General features: G+C 39.9%; 2 protein-coding genes across 8 annotated transcripts in view; one reads left to right on the forward strand and one right to left on the reverse strand.

Annotated features, from left to right (window-relative positions):
* Nucleotides 1–12,008: 12,008 nt before the first annotated feature.
* On the forward strand, nt 12,009–19,189 carry Hsdl2 (Hydroxysteroid dehydrogenase like 2). 6 transcript variants are annotated; one of them, XM_022843280.2, is made up of 7 exons: nt 12,009–12,093; nt 14,430–14,547; nt 16,473–16,565; nt 16,848–17,008; nt 17,371–17,578; nt 17,772–17,982; nt 18,367–19,189. In XM_022843280.2, the coding sequence occupies exons 2-7, from the start codon at nt 14,455–14,457 to the stop codon at nt 18,849–18,851; spliced, it is 1,251 nt and encodes a 416-aa protein (XP_022699015.1). In that variant the 5' UTR covers nt 12,009–12,093; nt 14,430–14,454; the 3' UTR covers nt 18,852–19,189. The 6 variants fall into 6 exon arrangements, with proteins under 6 accessions (XP_022699015.1, XP_022699012.1, XP_022699011.1 ...); XM_022843277.2 differs by lacking the exon at nt 12,009–12,093 and adding an exon at nt 12,121–12,382; XM_022843276.2 differs by lacking the exon at nt 12,009–12,093 and adding an exon at nt 12,121–12,343.
* The window catches only part of LOC111266098 (uncharacterized), a 14,909-nt gene continuing 12,136 nt past the window's right edge, over nt 17,488–20,260 (reverse strand). Inside the window, exon 5 of one of the 2 annotated variants that reach the window (XM_022843284.2) lies at nt 17,488–17,627. In XM_022843284.2, coding sequence (XP_022699019.1) covers nt 17,620–17,627 — 8 coding nt within the window. In that variant the 3' untranslated portion in view covers nt 17,488–17,619. The remainder of the gene's footprint in view (nt 17,628–20,260) is intronic. The other variant, XR_002683887.2, reaches the window with a different exon arrangement.

Here is a 20,260-nt window from a genome sequence, read left to right on the forward strand (position 1 = left end):
AACAGCTGTAGGTTTTTGCTGGCTAAATTCAAATATCTCTTTTGTGCGAGTACTAAATATAGCCACTTCTCTATAAAAATTCAACGGTTTCACCCGCAATGATATCTACTCGATCAAATGACTCGTATTCACGCGGCCGACGCGCAGCTTTTGCATACTGCGTATAACTGCTGACAATTCCATGCATTTTGTTGACACCGGCTGGCTCTTACGTTTTATGCGCTGATAGAGTATCACAGATAAGACGGAGCAGCGCATTTCTACATGCTTATTACCATTTGTGCCCACAGCTGGCTGATTTTGCTTCCTCGACTCTAAATATATACATACAGTATATATACGTTTATGTGCTATCCATCTTACGGATACGAGGCCACTAAATTTCAATATATATATGTACATATATGAAAAATTTTTTTCATATCCAGAACTATTTCAACGAAAGCCCCTGTTCTCAGCAAATGAAGAAGATTACAATGACCTTCGACAATCTAGACGTCGGTAGACATTTCCAGACGCGTGTCAAAACTCATCTCATCTATAAATCACTTACCAGTAGTAAATAAATTTATTTGGGAGAGAGGCAAAAAAGCGAATGCAGAAGTTTCGCTGTCTTTGGCCACTTGAACTGCTGGAGCTATTTGTCTCTCGTTCCAGCCTTCGATATACTCAAATGTTCTCTTCTTTTAGATAAAACATTCGGATTTAGTAAAATCTTATACCCGAACATTCCTTTTTATCCTGAGGTTCTCAACTCAGCAAGCGTATAGCTCTGTGCATCTAATGGTAGCTTAGGAACCAGGCTGCGGACTATTTTCGCTGGCGATGAGCATCGTCGAGGGCCAACAAATGCTCGCTACTGCGGACAATTTTCGTTAGATGGCAAGGCAAGATGGGCTCAGCAACGAAAATGCGAATTCTTTATACCCTACAGATAGCGCACGGTTACACCCAAAAGGACGCACCCGCCAAATATGCAAACAATCTAAGGGGTGAGCTAGTGTCAGCTGGAAAAATATACGCCGTAGTTTGCCATTTGTAGCTGTTGCAATTCCTCTCCTTTGCCCGACATCGCCATCGCAAAAAACTGGACCCAAAGACGCGAGACCCGACGACTGGGGCGCCCTTAGAACGGGGATGCACTGTGTATGCCCTGGTCGGTATCTGAATCCACATCATCGGGCTAACCTTTCTACCCGGGCAATGAATATAGAGCTACAAGCTGAACGCTGCATGCTCCATTGCCCGTGTTAAAGATCCTGGTCGTCCCGTTCCACATGCCCTACACGCACTACCCGCTACAGAGTTTTGGGATACGCTTTTGTATTGTCAGCTTGCAGAAGATAACAGCCGCCGCCCCATGTTCCCACATCTTGCCACATCGTATAACGGACAGTGTGCGCAATCGGCAAAACACAAGCAAATGTGAGGGGGACTCGAAATTCTTGCAGAATTCCTACGTTTTCCCAGTCTGGAACACATCCTGCTTCGGGAGCTCCATTTTGGGTCGGCTTGGTTCCACGCTGCAGTATACCACTTCGTACATGCGTTTTGCCTTGCGCCCTAACTTTCAGAAGCCCTTTCGGACTGCAGCCTTACTTCTTAAAGCCCAATAGGGTGGCTTCCATTTGCGTTGAACTAGTTGTATAGATAGTTGAATAGATCGCAACGAGCAACCCACACTACCGTGAAAACCCATGCTGCACCCGCGAGAGTCACAAACACAACCACGACGTTGGAAATCCTTGCTGGCCCTATTCGGTGCTGGCGAGACCCGGAATGTTAATGATTCGCAATGGGAGCTAGCCGTTTCGGTGTGGGAATGCAGTCGGACTTGAAAGATCAGTCTTGGGTTGCCTGGGTTTCTACTGCTCGTCCAGGACGAGCGTATCACGTCGCACCGGCTTCCCGACGGGAAGAAAAAGCAAAAAACACACAAAGTGCAACGAACCAACCAGAAGGACTGTGGGGAGACAGTCGCGAGTGGGGAGACACATATTAAGCAGCAGAGGGCACCGGAAAGAACCTATGTAGTTTGTTTGAAGAGGAAGAATTAGGCTTTGAAAAAAGGAAAACACCGTTTACGTTTTGATGGTTATGTAACTGACGATTTGCCGACGTCTATATGGACGCAAAGTATTTTGGATTAAATCGTAGACAGCGATAACCCCGCCTAGTTCTGTGCTACGAAACAGAAGTGGCTGGGTCAAGATGAGTTAAGATGATATAAAATCGCAAGGAAGAATGCGCGCCAATTAAGACATGGCTTGATATGGTTTTGCTGGTCTTCTTTTTGCGCAGTCTTAATTTGGGATAACCTGTATCTATCTGTTAGAACTACTAGCTTTCTTTTTTGCTTGGTCTGCTACAATGGCGTTGCAACAGGTCTAGAATTGACATCCTCGTCTAAAACGAAGAGAGGCTTTAGGGCGACATTTTCAGAATTCTTTATCTAGATGTAAGTGGAACAACAAAAATAAATAAAACTTTAAAAAATGTATATTGTCTGGATTTTGCTTGTCGGCTAGATAGAGCGCATCTTGGCAAAAAGGCCATTACAACGTCAGTACGATATCGATTGGATCTAGAAAATTATGAGGAGGTATTGCAAAAGAGGTACCTTATTCCGTGTCGCACGGCGATTGGAAATGCTCGCAGCTATATAAGCAGGCTCTATGCAAACACCGAGGTGGTATTTACAACCAATGGCATCTTGTGCAGAGACAGATCTTTTCTGATGAATTATACGCCGTTACACTATTTTTATTGGTATATACTGCTACATTGATATTATACTTCTCCTTCCACTGACCTACAAGAAATAAACCGAGCACGTTAACATATTGTCTTTAGAAAAAAATATTATATATTTATTTTTTATGTTTACATGCAGTATATATTATTTTCGATAATGACGTTTAGTTTAGATGGAAATATATGCATGATGTACTAAATAATGTATAGATTACAAAGAAGAAGCCGTGAACCTCTAGGAAGTGCTATAAGAAAATTTAGAGTGGTAGCTACAATGTATTTAGCGGTAAGTTCAAGATACATGCAATGACAACTTCCATTGACAAAATTGCCGGATAAACGATAAATACAGTTCCTGTGTACTAATAGGCCTGGAAGTGCTTGACTTTTCGAAATTGATCTTTCACTTCCTGTTATTGACATACACTATACGACTTGGTTAAAGGACAATTAAAGAGCATTTCATCTCCTTCAAGCGGATCTTTTGAACGGCACGAAATAGAATTTTCGGCAGAAATAGCCAGAAAAACACGTTTTCTGCCTGAAAGAAAACCTGTCTAAAAACTGAAAATTTTCTGTTTCTAGGACGATGTGTTTATCTGCACTTGTGTGCTTGCCTTCTGCAAGCGACATAACCAGCTCAATGTGATCAATAATACTATTAAAAGACCATTGAACTTGTCGAAACGAAGTGCTCTATGTTCATGTTAACTCTGTTCGGTGATTATGACTTGAATGACAGAACACCACTTGTTTCTGTGCATAAAATTGATTTGGATAGCAACAGTCTTGTGATTGCAGAAAATGGTCGATACCTGTCTCTGTAAAACCATACAAGCAGTCCGCACGTTAACACGGTGCCGCGAGCCTTGCAAGGCGACCACGTCTGTGCGCAACACTATGAGTGCGTAATTACCAATATGAAGAGCGAGTATTACGGTGCAGTGTAGACGATATGCGCCATATTCCATACGGTATGCAAAGCTAGCGTATATCAAGGCTGCCGCTGGTCCTGCCCAATTAATTTCTACAAATGTTTGTTTTGTTCCGTCATTTGTCTATGGATGACTTTCCGATGGCGAAGGTGGCCGTGTGCAGATGGTGGTAAATTTTGAATACGCTACATAGCAGGTGTGATTAAATTAGGAAACAGATAGGCTTACAACGCAAACTGTGTTCGAATTCTATCGACAGCTAGTGATAGTACCGGACCGTTTAGAAAAACGGTCAGGATACACGACAGGCGCGTTAGATGTACCTGCCACGTAGCTAGTAGGCCAACAACACGAAAGCGTCAAAGTCCACGTTGTATGAGAGTGTCTGCCTATGCTGGTATCTAACAGTATAGGGATGTGCAGAAAACAAATGGCGACTACTGGTAGTAGAGCTGTGAATGCGGCAAATGTGCTGATAGTCATGAGAAGGTTGTGCACAACAATTATGGCCGGCGTACGGTAGAAGTTTGCGTTGGAGCAGTAGGTGTCTAACGCCAATCAGAAATCGTCGCGTATCCTCGGGCTGACCGAAGAGGGTATAAGAAACTTAAAGCACTGGCCCTTCGCAACCTCTACGTTTCGATCCGGTATCGCCGTTATGCACTTCGTTCGAGCACGACACGAACCATCTGCCTATGCCCGGCTTCAAACCTAGACTATAACGTTGCGCAATATCACGGACACTTCACATAACACCTGCATAAACCTTGTCTGTCATTATCATTTTCCAGCGAATCGTTGCTACTAAAATCTGCCAAGCGCGGAGCAATGTCAAAATGTGTACTCACGTTGCAAGAAACTGCAATGGAGTACAGAAAAGCGTCACAGAAGCTACGACCCCCATCGCCTAAAATGTCCTCACTAAGGATTCCGGATGACACCGAATCCGAGCGTATTAGCTATACGTCCGACCAGGTATCCGACACACCGAATGTCTGGGGTAAACGAAACGCAAACGAAGAATCATCGTAATCAGTGTCGTCGTCAACATCATCCCCAACACTCAAAGAAAAGCACATCATCCTATTTCAGTTCAGGCATAAGTGGGCGATGTTCCACCCTGCTGAACCATTGATAATCGCATCGTGTCAATTAACGAGAGGATGCCCAGAAACATAAAAATTAACCTCATTCGGACGACAAATTCCTATGTATGTGATTCGGGGAGTATTTATTCAGTTACCACAACTTAACTGCAAATAAAAAGTGCATACAGTACGATACAATATAATGATCCAGGCAGAGCTTTGACCGAAAGCTGGCTTTAGTTCCCAGCATACTCATGAAGGGAGCTTGATTATTCCGTAGCGACTTTATGTGCGTCGGCTATGCGCCAACTAGACATATTACGTCTAGCAGAAATCGCATGGTTGCTGGTCTGTGCGTCGGGAGAGGGACAGAACGATGGGAGTCAGCGATACAAGGGGAATTTAGTTGTTCTCACATATAAAGTCAAGTAGCAAACGAAAGGATGGCTGAAAGTTGAACCATTCGAGAACTCCTCATCTAATGACCTACACAGAGGTCCAGTAGTTTAGATTAAGGTCCAGCGCACCTTAAATATGAATAGAAAGCTCGTATGTTATTTGGTAGCGATAATTGATGATTTATTATTAAAAAGAAGTTGATAATATTTTTACCTAGTTGGCCGCAAGCCTCTGCCGCCATGTTAAATAGAGTAGTACTCACCCGGCATGGTATATGCCTCTCATGAATATAATTGATTCAGCTAATAAGTTAATTAGGATAAGTGATATATCACGGCCGTGCTACTAGGTCGAATAATAAGATTCTCTTTCAAGTTTATTCTCATTTGTTGTTTATCTCTGAAATACCGCTCGAAAGGGCGTCTTCTGCTGTATCAACATACCGTATCATGCGCCGTAAAAACTCATTATCCTACCTAATACGACTAGGTGCATTTAAACTATTGTTTAAAATGTCTGAAAAACAAGTGTCTAAAGAAAAATAATGATTTTTATTGTCTGCTCTCGTCTTCTGATGAAGTTATACGGGGTTTGCTTGCTGTATAGGCTGCGTAAACTCTTTCTAGCCATTGTCACCATTCTCCGGATTCTAAAAAGGCGAAAAGGCAGTAAAGTAATTACATAGGCCTTTTGCCGAACGCAATGAACAATTTAGAAAAATATGTTTTGCCACGATAAACGTCAAGATACGTCGATTAATCACGATGTCGATTAATTAAAAACGAACTTTTCTAAAAAAATATGCTAAAGCAGCGCTGACCGAGTCTGAAGATGACCCTCTGTGAAATGTGTTGCTTCAAACGCCAGGCTTGAATATAGTAGTAGATCACGTTTAAGCAGTACCTTTAGCTATATAGACAGGTAAAGTTTTGCAACGGAGCTTGAAAAGCTTTAAGCCCAAAAGCACGACACGGTCTATGATGTTTGCGAAAGTCAAATATACATTTGGTTTTGTTCAGTGTCAGGTACTTACTACTTTTTGTGGAAAGGAACAGTCGATTCAAGACCTCTTTACTAGTACTGTAATAGTATATAACGTGCCTCTTTTAGCATACCTACGATCTCCTTCATCTTAATTCATAACTAGGTGATAAGAAAACGACGGCAGCGTAACGCAGGATGTCTCCAGAGATGACGATTTAATTATACAACCAGTTGATATCTATAGTGTACGCCATATCTATGCGATTTCAGTTTTAAAAGCTCAATACATTATAAATGGGTTTACTTGGAGTAGAAGCACAGTCGGTGTGTACGTGTTTCTATAACGTATTGTCATATGCTCGTTAAAAGCACAAAAGTACCGCGCGATAGAATCAACCGCTTAGATAATTGTAATAAAACGTTTGTTAATCAAGAGAAATCTATAAGACAAAAATAAATGAGAACAAAGTGCGCAATATCCATACACTGTTATGGTGCAAGGGCACAGTTCGTTAAATGCACTATTCCTCATAGAGGAACCTTACTAAACCAAGCCTATTGAGATATTTGTCTATAATTTCGCTTGCATAAAAACAATAGAAACAATACATAACACTTTAAAGTTTCGACAGTACAATGAGAAATAATTAGTTAACTGGGAACGGAGATTTTGAATATTGCAACAACTACAATTTGACTTTAGTGAGTGCGTCATATTTGACTAACAGGTACGATTTATTGATGGCTTGTTTTGGAGAAAATTTTATCTGAAACCCTTTTTTTTAGGTTCGACAGGCAACAGGCCTAGATTTATTTTCCAACTAAGGATAGACTTATTATGAACGGAACAAGAACTGCCAATTCTCATTTCAGTCGCACAGTCATCAGGAAGGATTGAGGAATTAATTATAATTAACATCAGCCATGTTACCACCTAGATCAGTTGTATAACTTGATTAGCGCGTCGGATTGCTTATATTACTGCCTCCCATATTCTGGGCATTATGGAGCAGTGTTTAGCTGTAGTTCTCCTATTTGTACTGAAAATCATATAAGCTATCTCTATGTGTATGTATATAAATGGTCCGTGCCTCAAGCAGCTTTCCTAATTTTATTTAGATTAGTATCGTAATGATAGCGCAGCTATTTGCCAGCTGGGGTACGAAAACGCGGTTAAAAGCGTATGTGTGATGGGATGCCTAATGTATCCTTATTATTGTCACTGTCAGCTTGGACCACGCGCCATTGGGCTTGACATATCGATCCATCAGTCCCCCTTACTTACACTACAGTTACTTCATACTTGGCGCTCGGCTGAAGGATCCAGCAAAAATTGCAAGCGGTAAGATGCGAGGGGCGCATGAACCACTATTTGTTTCACGGGTCAAACCTTGCCCCTAACCGTTTGTTCCACTGCCAATTCCCATCACAAGCAGCTTGCGCACCACAGTTGTTAAATTTGAGGATCTATTTTGACGTTGAAAGATCTCTATGGCTCGCCCGGTCGCTTGCCAATCATTTATTCGTTTGACAAAACCCCGCGCTCCTCAGAAGTCCCGCCGATGAATCGTCCATGCGTCGTCGTCGTCGTGTCAAATGTTGTTGTCGATATTTATTGATGACGCCTCCAACCGAATCTGGCGCTTACAAGCCGAGTCTTTTCTATTTGTCCTATTTCTACCACTACCAGGCCTTACCCGTTTTGGGTGCGTTCTTACCTCTACTCATTGTTACCTCAGCCTCTGATACTCGAGTTGTTTTAAAATAGTAACCTTTTCTATTATCGTATTGCAATTTGATTGCTGTTGCTGAGACGCTGGCTGGCTAACGCTCCACGAAAGCGGGAACAGCGACCGGAGCTGATATCGAATTAGAAACAAACTTTTTGCGTTTTTCATACGAGCCTGTTGCGGCCTGCTGTTGGGAAGGCCTGGAGAGATTCGGGGACGGAGAGAACTAGTGCGGACAAAAAATGAAAAAGCAATGTGAAATTGATAAATGTGAAAAGTACAGCCGTTCGATACAAGCCTTGTTTGCGAATCATAGATAATGTATTATCGCTATTGTAGTTAGGAAAAATGCCCCTATACGACCGACCGTATTGACTATGCTTGTCATGTAATCGTGATTTGTTACGATTAAACATGTATGCAGGCGAGGTACACATGGTCTTGGATATTCTGTAAAAGGTACAACATCAAAAATAGGATTAGGAGTGAACGACTCTGTGGCCTTAGCAGCGGACCATCTTAGAGCACTCACGGACCCTAGTAGCATGAACGTCGATCGATATGGTTCATTATACAACGCAGCATCAGTTTTTGACGTCTATTCAATACTTAGGTAGAGAAAAAGGCCAGCCTATTCTAGGTTGCGATGCACAACAGTTGATTTAATTTCACGATTTAAAAAGCAAAAAACCGAAGCATTTATTGAGCGTAGACTGGGATAGAATAAGGCAGGATCGACCTAGAGAAATATGCACAGTTTTAGTATAATTCATTTCGTGCAGTCTTGCGATAACTTCGATTTTAAGGTTTAAAGAGCTAGAGGTGCACGCGTTATTACGTACCTGCACTTACTAGTCGTCTAGACAATATGACCTTGTAAAATTTATGTTACCAGCGGCGGACATGACCTGTTGTTATAGAACCAGACACGTTTCCTATGAGAGTATATGGTTCATTCTGACAGAAGAATGAGATTAAATTATCGAACCGTGTGGCGTTTAACATTTGCAATATAATAATTTCACGATTCGGCACTACCTTTAATAACTCGGTATGGTTTAGCACAACTCTTGACTTGAATGGTACCCCTTGTGTCAATAAGAAAAATGTTTACCTAGTCTCAAAACTGTGACTGAAGTTCACGCTAATAAATCACTACACGTCAAAGAATGAACGCTTGGGTTTGATGGCGGTATTGATGAAGTACTAAAAATGTACTGCTATGTGTTTTTTTTTTTAAGGAGTGATGTCTAAATGACGATCTCAGTTGATTTTCATCTAACTAATAAAAGGATCGCATTCTTTAGGTGGATTTCGATATCTGTTATTTCCTATCAAGTATTACGGCTCAGGTCAAAGTAAGGCTTAATGAAAAACCGTTGTCCGCGAAGAACCTACAGGTTAATTATAATCTGTTAATAACTCTGTCTGTAGCCGTTATAATAATCATAGTAACAATAATACTAGCGCTTCGTAGCAGCGAACTTCGACAGGCCGAATCACGCAATGTAGTAGTCGCCTGTCTATGCACAGGGGGTTTAGTTGAGGATTTATCTACAGCGAAACGTGGAACGATTTCATCCTAGCTGGAACTGGATTCATCTGTAGCGCCATTTATCCTTTAACCGGCTAGAGAGTGCTGCTTGTTTAGCTGGGAACATTTGCCATGCAAATGATCACTCTATCCATGTCGGAACATAATATTGTCTGTGAAGTATAGATGTTGCACAACATTTGTTTTGTTCTACCTTCATGTATAAATAGATATGCCCTTCAATTCGATTTGGCTTCAGATCGAATGCTTAGTAAATTATTCTACTAACAGGGTATACTCGGATCAAGTAGTAGGCACTGTAAAAAAAAATGTTCTGGATTTAGTTGGTTCTTATATAAGATAGTTACCATGCGTAGGCAGACACCATTGAAGCAGTCACAAGATCCATCAAACTTCATGGATTTGCCTCAATGGATGGCACTGAACGACCTTTCAAAGTGTCCTAAAATAACCCAAATATGCTTTCTACTTTTAGTAAAAATCTCATAATTATTATTCTAATCCACTACTACCATAGGAAAACCATATTATTCAAGTTAAAAAAAGTTTTATCAGATTTGACCTCGAATCTGGCCGGATATCGTTCAAGCTTCTGCAGAAATTAGAGGTTCTTGAAACTAACTGTGCCTTCGTTAAACTAAAAATTTTTTTTTTGAAAGATCATGGCCGAGGATGCATAAAAGCTTCTCGGGGCTATCGTCAATGCCTATTATTCGTACGCTATGAACACTTCTGTTTTGATTAAGATTGATTGCATGGGCTATTTTTCCCAAATTCTGGATATGGGAATCCCGAATTCGCACGTTCTCATATCCCATAGTTCTTAAAGACAATTCATGTTCCACGTAGCGTTTTTTTTTAGTTCATCTTTATTTTTTTCACGGAACACTCTTTAGTGAAAGGCAAATCGTCTTTGATTCGTTTTGCTGTTTACAATACTATAGAAATTAAACCTCTTTTCATTTGCCTACCTTAAAAGCTTTTGGGATCTAACTTTCAGAAGAGTTGCAGTTATCCCAGCTTAAAATCTATTCAGCAGAATAGTAAACCAAATCTATAGAAGAACTGATGATAATATGTAAAAGCTGTAATGGCTTAGTTTCATGTAACATTAGAAAATGCTGATTTAAGTTCCGCTGGGAGAAATACAAGTTCATTCCAACGAAGTGGGTCAATGCTACAGAGGGACCAATAAATAGAAACTCAACAAAGTTAGACATGAAATTGTAGTAGATCAGCCACACAATGACGAAAGCTTTTTAAATAGGATGAAATACCCTCTATTGCGATGATGGACTCCATAAACAGTAAGCCATATTAAAAACCCGAGTAAAAAAAATATACGTTAGGATTATTGTAATCTACCTAAACGGTGTTAGGTGAATCCTTGGTAATCTGCGTTCAGAACTATCTAAAACGAACTCTCTCAAACGCGCTTATTCAAGAAGTTACCATAATTAAATGTACTCATCTAACTAACAAAGTAACACACTTACAGTTATCTTCCAGCCAGACCAGCATAACAACAACGTCTTCTACGAATTCTAATTTATTCAATCTGCAAGACAAAATTATTGACTTTGGTTGCCCTGACAACAACTTCCAACTTCATATACATATATATATATATATATATATATATAGCTAGATCTAGATCACCATTAAATTCCCAGTAGGAAATTGCTTAAGTTTTCCTTTTGTAATCAGCTTAGTCATTAACGTTGTTGATGGTTGACTCAGTCGGTAAAAGTATGATGTTGTTTCGAGACTGCAAGATTAATAATTATCTTTAATCAAACTGGTTTATAAAATGCCTTCATACTAGATTGTAGTTTATTCAAATATGCGGCCTTAATTTGTATTTGGCTTCAAATTCTTCAGTACCGTTCTTATACCTGTACATATTTTTAGTTAATAAATAAAATAGTATCCTTCAACTATAATTTAGATCAATTTTAAATTGGTATCAAGCGGTAGAACAGCTTAAGGGTAAAACTAGTTGTTTTTAAAGAACGCTGTGCTATTTTTTTTATAAACACATCAAGGTAGTAAAAACATAATTGGGCCGTCCAAACTACGATTCTATTTCATTACATTCATTATCACAGTGTTATGGCCCTTAGATGTTGCAACCAGACCAGTGCTTTTCTACGAAACACTCCAAGACGTTATAGCTACGGCAAAATGATCAATTTTTATAGAGGCTCTTTTATAGACACAACCCTAATAGTGAACTGTTAATATTCGCAACCTTTTTATCCGACCTATTACATCATTAGGAACAAAGTTAATTGTGCGCCAATGCTGTGCTTCTCGAACTAGGATAATTATTTCGAATTTTGCGTTTGGTATAACCCGTAAGCATTGCTTCCGACGGCTGGTTTTCAGCACAAACTATAATGATTCTATATGCAGTTGTAGAGTTGGAGGTCTTCAGATGCTCCTAAATCTACTATTCAAACCACATTAGTATTACATTACCACGACGGGCTCAGCGAATATCGCGCGCAAACCTTCCTCTCGATCAATGGAACTACCCTTTCCCTCCGTCCCTCTCCGTCACCCTCTTTGTTTACAAAAAAAAATGCTGCCACCTACTGTTTGGGGTGGTAAGCGCTCAGACGCTGTACCAGTCAAGGCCGTTAAAGGTAATGTGAGATAAGTGGCTCTCTTACCAAACGTAGCTACAGCTCCTAAGCAATTCTTGATCAAGAACTGGGGGACCCGTCGAGTTTCTGCCAAGTCATTGTCTGCTAGCTGTTAAGAGCAACAACTGTCTGTAGACTTCGAGCGACCTTCTCTCTTCTATATAAGTGTTTGATATCTGTGTACGTTTCACAGCGGGACGATTCCGTCACTGTGTTTGCCCAAAGTTAGTTGCAAAGTCACGACTAGTCAGTGAGTTACATTTAGTAGCCATCGCAAGTGAACTTTTAGGTAACTTCATGAGTGATTATGAATACGCTATATTTACATATAACGATTTAGAGGTTCATTACAGCAGAAGCCCCTATCTGAAGTAGTACTGGGAAGTCTCGTAAGTGGCAAAGCATTGCCTAACGACCGTGCAATACAGTTAAATCAGATATTTTGGCAAATGCTAATGTTACAAAATTCTAAACATCCAAGTCTCTGGTATTTTCTCATATTGCGAATACCGGTAAAACTATTTGGGTTCCTTTGCTATTCATTTTAATTACATATGATCACAGCTTCGTAGGAATATGTAGCCTATTGTGTATCTCCGTTCAAGTCAGCTGATACTTTGGTTAGGCAAATGTTGATATTGTTTAGGTTTGGCTTGCATTTTGTCTAATAGTCCATTGACGCCGAAGTTTTCTTAGAGCATAAACAAATTGTAAAAGTCAAAACGATCGTGTAGAATTATCGAGTTAGTACACGTGGTTGACCTGGCACTTCTAAAGCGACGATATGTCAGCTTTATACGAAATGTTAAATCATTCGTGTTTTTATACGGGCTTTTGCGTTGACAACACTACAGTAACTTGTGTGTAGTGTGAATTTTGCAATTCAAAACGAAATTTTACACAATTCTAGTTATTCAACTTTGCTGATGGTAGTCAAAAGTCTCATATATACAGGTCAACAACACAGTATCCCAGTATCAAAGAGAGTATATGGAAACGTACAAGGAGCCGACGAACGGCATGATATGTCACAATTTCCCCTGCATGTATTGTTTTACTTACATGTATTATCAAGCTTGTGCGAGCTTGGTTTCCTGTAAAGTTTTTCGTGGAATGAGTGCATGGCAAAGCGAGCGACAATATGCCTATTGGGTGGGTTCATCTGTTTGCACTGATTGTTCTTCATTGCACGCGATGTAAAAAAATCCCATTCAATGTCCGAGAGTCTGCCTTGAGTTGCCTAGGGCGTCAGTGGCGAGTTTGTAAGCCGATTCGGGGTCATTATGTATAGTTCCAGTGTGCTTTTGGGCAAGGAGCCTTCGATACAACTTAATTGTTTGAGATTCTTCATTGTAAGATGTTTCCGAACGATGTGGATCCCATACATCGCGACCGTAGTTAAACAAGCTGAAAGCGACTATAAGAGGCAAGCGATTTGATCGTCCATCCGACCATCACTGTCCTTCTTTATCTTTCAGTTACCTGCGCATTGAGTGTTCTGCCGTTTGTGAAGAAAAGTAGCCTGAAGTCTCAAAATTAATTTATATAAACAAGAAGTAAGCTGGTGAGGTATAAGGTGTCGGCGTTCACCCTGTGAGCTACAGGCAGAACTTCGTAGGTGTGTTGTGGAAGCTTGTTTACATCCGAGCCTCGCAAGGGCGTTTGACAGTTTGCGCGGTTACAACTTGAACTGTGAAAGCTCTCTGCCACAGTGTGTGAGGGCTAATGCTTGCGCCCTATGACAGAGAATTAATTGTACCTTAGATGTTACTCTGTTCCTGGTTGTTGCAAATAGGTCAATAACTTGTTCCATGTCCCAGAAAAGTTGACAGTGAGGTGGGATTGACTGCATGTGTATGTTGGAAGAGTGGCTTGATTGATTACTGTGCTTAGATGATTTTATTTATGTAAATGTTTGTTATTAGTTTGCGACTTGTGCCTACATTAATTAAAGCTATTTTCCGACTTTAAAGTTAGGTTGAAGGGTCGTTATTATAAGGATAGCAGATGATCGTTAAGGGAACGTTTTTGTAAATTCATGAACTATCAGCGATCTGAGTCAGCGATATTGATTAACTGTGTCTGACACGGTTATTAAACCTCAACCATATTTGCCATGATTGTGTAATATTGTACCATTTATCACTGAAATCAAAAGATTAACTAAGGTTTGTAATACACCCTAAAAAAATGATCAGCTTCGATGGAAGTGAGGAAAGAACAGAGGTGAATGAAAGGCGTATGCATCAAAAACAATATTAGTATAGATGAAATAAACAAACTTGATGAGCCATAATTAACATCTGGGTAATAAATCTGTGATCTCATATTGACAGGAACAAGTACTGAAGAAGCATCGGAATGTTGAATAACGGCAAGCTGGCCGGCAAGACGATTCTGATTACAGGGGCGTCTCGTGGAATCGGAAAAGAGATTGCCCTGAAGTGCGCAAAGGTGATTGTTTCTGATAGACGATAATCCATAGTTAATCAGTAATTATAGTATCACTATATTAACACGCTCACGTTTACGATGAAACTGATTATTAAAAAAAAAAACTGGAACGGATTCTAGGCATCTGTTTGCGGAAGGTCATCAAGTTGTTACATTGCTTCGATATGGTTTAACGCTCATTTGAATATTTATAACTACGTGTTGCAAAATCTGTTAAACGTCATTTGTGTGCTTAGGGACGAGCTCAGGAATTGGCTCGAAAATGTTCTTGGGCACGAACTTTGGATTGCTAATTGCCACATAATCGCCTAGCAGTGCATATGCGTAGTGTGCTTAGGTCCGAAACCAATCGGCACAGACCCCCCGAAATGGTGCCAATTGTGGAAAAAACATCTCAGAAATCATAAAGTTTACGCGTACAAGATTTAAAAAAAAAAAAAAAAACAACCCATAGTGGTTGCAGAAGCGTTGTACCTGATGGTGAAGCATGGGTGAAGTGAGTGGAGATCTAGCTGTTAAGAATCTGCTGATCCAGTGCTTTATCTACTATAAATATTGTAGGGATCATGATATCACGCGCGTTATGCCGTATCGATAAACGACAATATTATCGTAAGTAGATCATACTCGCTTTTGAACAGGCCAGGAGGCTAGGTCGTATAGTACCTACTATTGTTAAATTACCGAAACTCAGTGGCCAACTGTATGATGAAGTGTGATCTATGTTGAATAATGAACGTCTGCTGTACATCGAATATAATATAACAATGTTTTATCCGCAGGAAGCTTTCTAAAATGCTATTTTTGATGGAAATGACTAGTTTACCGAAGATTATCCAATTTCGTACTCAATACTTTAGCCATGCATTGGTAAGAGTGGGGCGAAGCCTACCGATGGAAACTAACTTACGTTCGTGTATTGTGTCTACGATATTCTAGTGAAATCGATAAAAAGCATAGGTATTTGTCCCAAACAAAACAATTAAATAGACGCGATTCCAGGGTAAGCATTCCTATGCCCAAAAGAAAGCTCCAATAGATCAGCGTGGAACGAACTAAATTTAATGGCCTAATAAAAAAAAATAAGCCCGTTCCAATTATGTGTCCATTCAACAAATTTCAGTTCACGAAGGATGCATAGTTGAGCATGCATGCTTACCGTCGCCAGTCTTAAAGGAAGCACAATACAAAAGGAGGAACAATACTAAAGCAAAAGTGTCAATAAGGCCATTACTAACTATGAGAAAAAAAGTACCAATTGCAGTGCCGCCATCAGTCAGCCAATAGCTAACCACCGAACGATTCTACCGCAAATAACGTTAGGTTAGCGTGTAAACAATGCGTCTCCCAGAGTTAAATTAGTGACAACGCTGAGGCCAAAACGAATAGTTGATTCCTGATAAACTACGTCTTGTGTAAAAATTGATGTTAGCTATAAACAAAAAAGGCACTCTATTAGAAATCGATAAAGTAAAGCAATTTATGCATAAAATTGTTTATATACGTCAAATGAACTATCGTTCTTAACAACAGAACCGATTAACGATGCGACACGGTAATATTAGCTTCTTAAGTTAGCGGCAAAAGAGTGACTGGATATAGTTCCTATCTCAAACGGCTTTGGCGGCGCTAGGAAAGTGTGGGGATTGCTTTTAGTTATTGAGAACTTTTGCCATTTTAAGTGAAAAATCAAGACACGGGAAGCCGTAATGTACGCCATGTTTGCATCGTTTAAATCCTTTAACCAAGAAAGGTGTAAGGTAGTCTTTAATCAGGAAAGTTTACATAGTAGCTTATTTTACTAACCATGAAACGTGTCAAGAATTTGAAATAAAAATAATATTCCGTAAATTATAACTGAATATAGAGTATTGCATTGTCTGAAATATTAAATCCGACATGCGCGGCTCTTCATTAAACTTCAGGACAAAGCCAATATTGTGGTTGCCGCGAAAACAGCCACCGCCAACCCGAAGCTTCCTGGAACGATTTACACCGCTGCTGAGGAAATCGAAAAGGTGCTCGCCTAAATAGATGTCATTCGATTTGTTCAGATTAATATTTTTTAACCGGACATGGATAGTTTATTGGTTTTAGCAATAGCAGTAGTTTGATAATTTTGTAGAATGCCTAAAATAGTGTCAGTATTGTGTTTCTATATTAAAGCTATACTTCCATAAAAAAAAGTATACGTTTATCGGTAGAAGTATACATACGACTTATGTTGGATTCACCCAACAATACATAAATAGTTCGCTTATTATGATTATGTTTCATCCGGTTTCTCATTATGTGTAAAGGCTGGAGGCAAGGCTCATGCTGTCGTCATGGACATCCGCGATGAAGCGAATATCCGGAACGCTATAGAAGAGGGAGCCAAAAAATTCGGAGGTATAGATATCCTCATCAACAACGCGTCGGCCATCAGCTTAACGCCAACTGAATCCACAGAGATCAAAAAGTTAAGTTAAACGAACAAGTCATCGTTAATTTCGTTGTTCAAGGATTCAACTGGCTCCGCAAAGACTTTTAGGCATCGCGTTCGCGTTGCTTTGAATAAGCTCAACTATAAATGTATCAAAATAAATCTATAAGTAAGTCATCAACTTAACGGCAGACGTCAAACGAGACAAAGGTGCTGTCAATCATTGTTAAAAAAGAAATGAAGAGTAATAAAAAATTTTTACTTTTTGGATTCTTATTAGTAGTAAAACATCGACGTTCTGCGCGTTATACGAACTATTTTGATTGAAACCATATTAGAATGCAAACCTTTTAATGTTTATTCGGCAATTTTTTGACTGTTCATTTATACACAAAAAGGTATGATCTCATGCACCACGTCAATGTCCGGGGCACATTTATCACGTCGAAAATGTGCATTCCCTACTTGAGGAAATCAGCAGGAGGGGGGAGAATTCTTAACAACTCTCCACCGCTTGTCATGAGCGCGAAGTGGTTCGCGCCCCACGTTGCATACACAATGACAAAATTCGGCATGTCAATGTGCGCCCTCGGAATGGCGGAAGAGGTAGGCACAAGGCTTCCTTGCCATACGGCGTGTTACAGCTGTCAATTGCCTAACGAGAACATTGTAAGCATAAATTAGATTTTGAGCATTTTCGCGTTGCAGGGTACCTGTGTTAAGCGTGCTGTTTAAATAAAACGTTAGAGATTATGTGTACTGAAACGTCTTTGTTTTTGCGCCTATCCTCGTCTTACAGTTTAAGGGACAGAATATTGCCGTGAACACATTATGGCCAAAAACGGCTATCTATACCGCTGCAACCGCAATGTTAGCTGGAAGCGCCGATGCGGCCATGTCCAATTCTCGCTCTCCAGCGATTATGGCCGATGCCGCGTACGCAATTCTTACGAAACCACTATCGTTTACTGGCAATTTCTGCATTGATGAAGAGGTCCTTCGGGCCGAAGGTACGGTATGCGACCGTTTATTCTTCTGTTAAACTTATTTTCTCGTACTAGTAATAAAAGTCGGCCTGAAAACAATTAGGACTGTATCGTATCAGGAACACTTCACTTCTACAGTTCCAGACTTAGCTTTCATTGCTGCTGCTGCTGCTGCTGTTATTATCATAGTGGACGTTACTGCTTCTTCACCATTCCTACAAACAGTGTTATGCGAGCAAGTGAAACACACTGATATTAAGAACACGTATACACATGCAGAAAATAATTTAGTTATTATAACTACAATCAAATCAATTTCACTACCGTCGCTTGCTCGTGTCTCTACACCCTTACCTATTTACTATTAAATATCTTATGTGATTACCAGTAGCATTTTGTTCGTTGCAGGTATCACTGATTTTGATCAGTATGCATGTAAAAAGGGCAGCGAAATTATGCTCGACTTTTTCTTACCAGACAAATACTATGAGAATGGTAAGCTGCTGCCTACTGCTAATGGAACACCTACAGAAGCTGCTGCTGCTGCTGCTGCTCCCGAAGTCAAGCCCCTGGACGGCGTGTTTGAAAGCATCAAACGATTACTCAGCGTAGATCTTGTAGAGAAGATTAAGGGTGTGTTTTTATTTGAAGTTAAGGAGGGCGGAGAGTATTTCATCGATCTGAAATCGGGCGCAGGAGCCGCGGGAAAGGGCGCTCCCACGAACAAAGTTGATGTGACTTTTGTTTCCAACGAGCAGACGTTTTTGCAAATGTTCGAGGGTAGTTTGAAGCCAACCGCGGCCTTTATGTCGGGCAAACTAAAGCTCAAGGGTGACATGAGCAAAGCTATGAAACTCGAGAAACTGTTTAAAGAAACCAAGGGAAAGCTATAGCTGGGATTTGCTCACCGACTCTTCTATCACAACGACGACGACAGCGACATAAACAGCATGTGATATTTAATAATCAGTATGTCTAGGACTCACCCATCGTCTGCTGAGACGTGTTGGGTGTAAGAAATAATTATTGTCTAGATAAAATTAATGCTCGATAATTCCATTGCCTCAACGGAAATGACGTGGAGTGAGGGGAACTCTCAATATGTGCAATGAATTACTAATTCGTAACCTAAACTATATTATATAGATACCTTCATATAGAAAACAATGCAACATTTGCTAAAAATAAAAGCGGCACATCGCTCCAAAGTATTTCTTACCCTTCTAGGAAATGTCTATTTATTGTCATTCATCTGAATGTATCGATATGGCTCGATAAATGTCTTTTGTAGGAGAAGCAGTTGCATTGTACGAGTATCGTGCACAGACTGGTGGATAGTTGAAACTAGGCTTACGTATGATGCCGCATTTAAGGACAAACAGCATTTGACACTCTAATCCGTTATAGACAATATAATAGTTATAATTTTGTAATCGCCGAATTCATCTAGGCGATGGGTACTCAAAAAAAATCTTTAATAAATCCCTCAGTAAAATTAATCATGTACCTACTAGTGGTTTAAGGGTTCTTTCATATACTCGTTGTTATCTTTCAAAGAAACCAATCCGAGGTTGTATAGATATAAGCTGCTCTTACAAAACATAGCTATAGGCGGTTTCATTCAACTACAGCGGTTGTAAACGTGTTGCACGATAAACAGACAAGTTGAATCTTTTTGAATAAGATAGCCATTTCAGTGCGCATTTCAGGAAATAACATTAAGTAATTTTTAGAAATAAGGTACAAGAAAGTTGCTATGGATGTATGTTTGCCCTAGTTGCGCTTTTACTAGAGTTTTATCTTTCTACAAATTATGAGTCGTATACTCTTGAATTTTCGCCGAACTATACTAGCATCAACACAAAATTTTAGAAACAAATGTTTTTGATAATTATGTCTGCGGTCATAAGGTTCCTCTTGAAGCCCTGTAGAGCCGATCATCGTGACAGCCGAACTGAGTTTATCTACGTGACGTTTAATTTTTTGCGAGAAAGCTAACGCACTTTTCATACAAGATTTATATTTTTTATTAATTAAATTTACAAATGGTGTGTGAAAAATATCTGCTGTAGCTAAAAGGGTTCATGCGTCGATTTGGCTGCCATGTCTCAACATTTTTATTCATTCATTTTTTCGTTATTGCATTATATTTTTTATGGTTAACTACCCAGTACATTTTGGATACTTTATTTACTGGCCTTGAATGATGCTACGACACTAGTAGATGGGAAAGCCTCGTTAACGAAGCCGAGAAGACTACGAGGCAGCTAGTTAAACGTTAAATGTATAACGAATATTTTAT

Source organism: Varroa jacobsoni, unplaced genomic scaffold, assembly GCF_002532875.2.
Source record: "Varroa jacobsoni isolate VJ856 unplaced genomic scaffold, vjacob_1.0 scaffold_1052, whole genome shotgun sequence".
Taxonomy (NCBI): Eukaryota; Metazoa; Arthropoda; class Arachnida; order Mesostigmata; family Varroidae; genus Varroa; species Varroa jacobsoni.

Bases quoted from the DNA above. Each gene is read 5' to 3' on its own strand.
- Hsdl2 (XM_022843280.2), top strand. From the start codon at position 14,455: ATGTTGAATAACGGCAAGCTGGCCGGCAAGACGATTCTGATTACAGGG. The intron at 14,548-16,472 runs GTGATTGTTTCT...ATTAAACTTCAG, and splicing joins TTGCCCTGAAGTGCGCAAAG to GACAAAGCCAATATTGTGGT. The intron at 16,566-16,847 runs GTGCTCGCCTAA...TTATGTGTAAAG, and splicing joins CTGCTGAGGAAATCGAAAAG to GCTGGAGGCAAGGCTCATGC.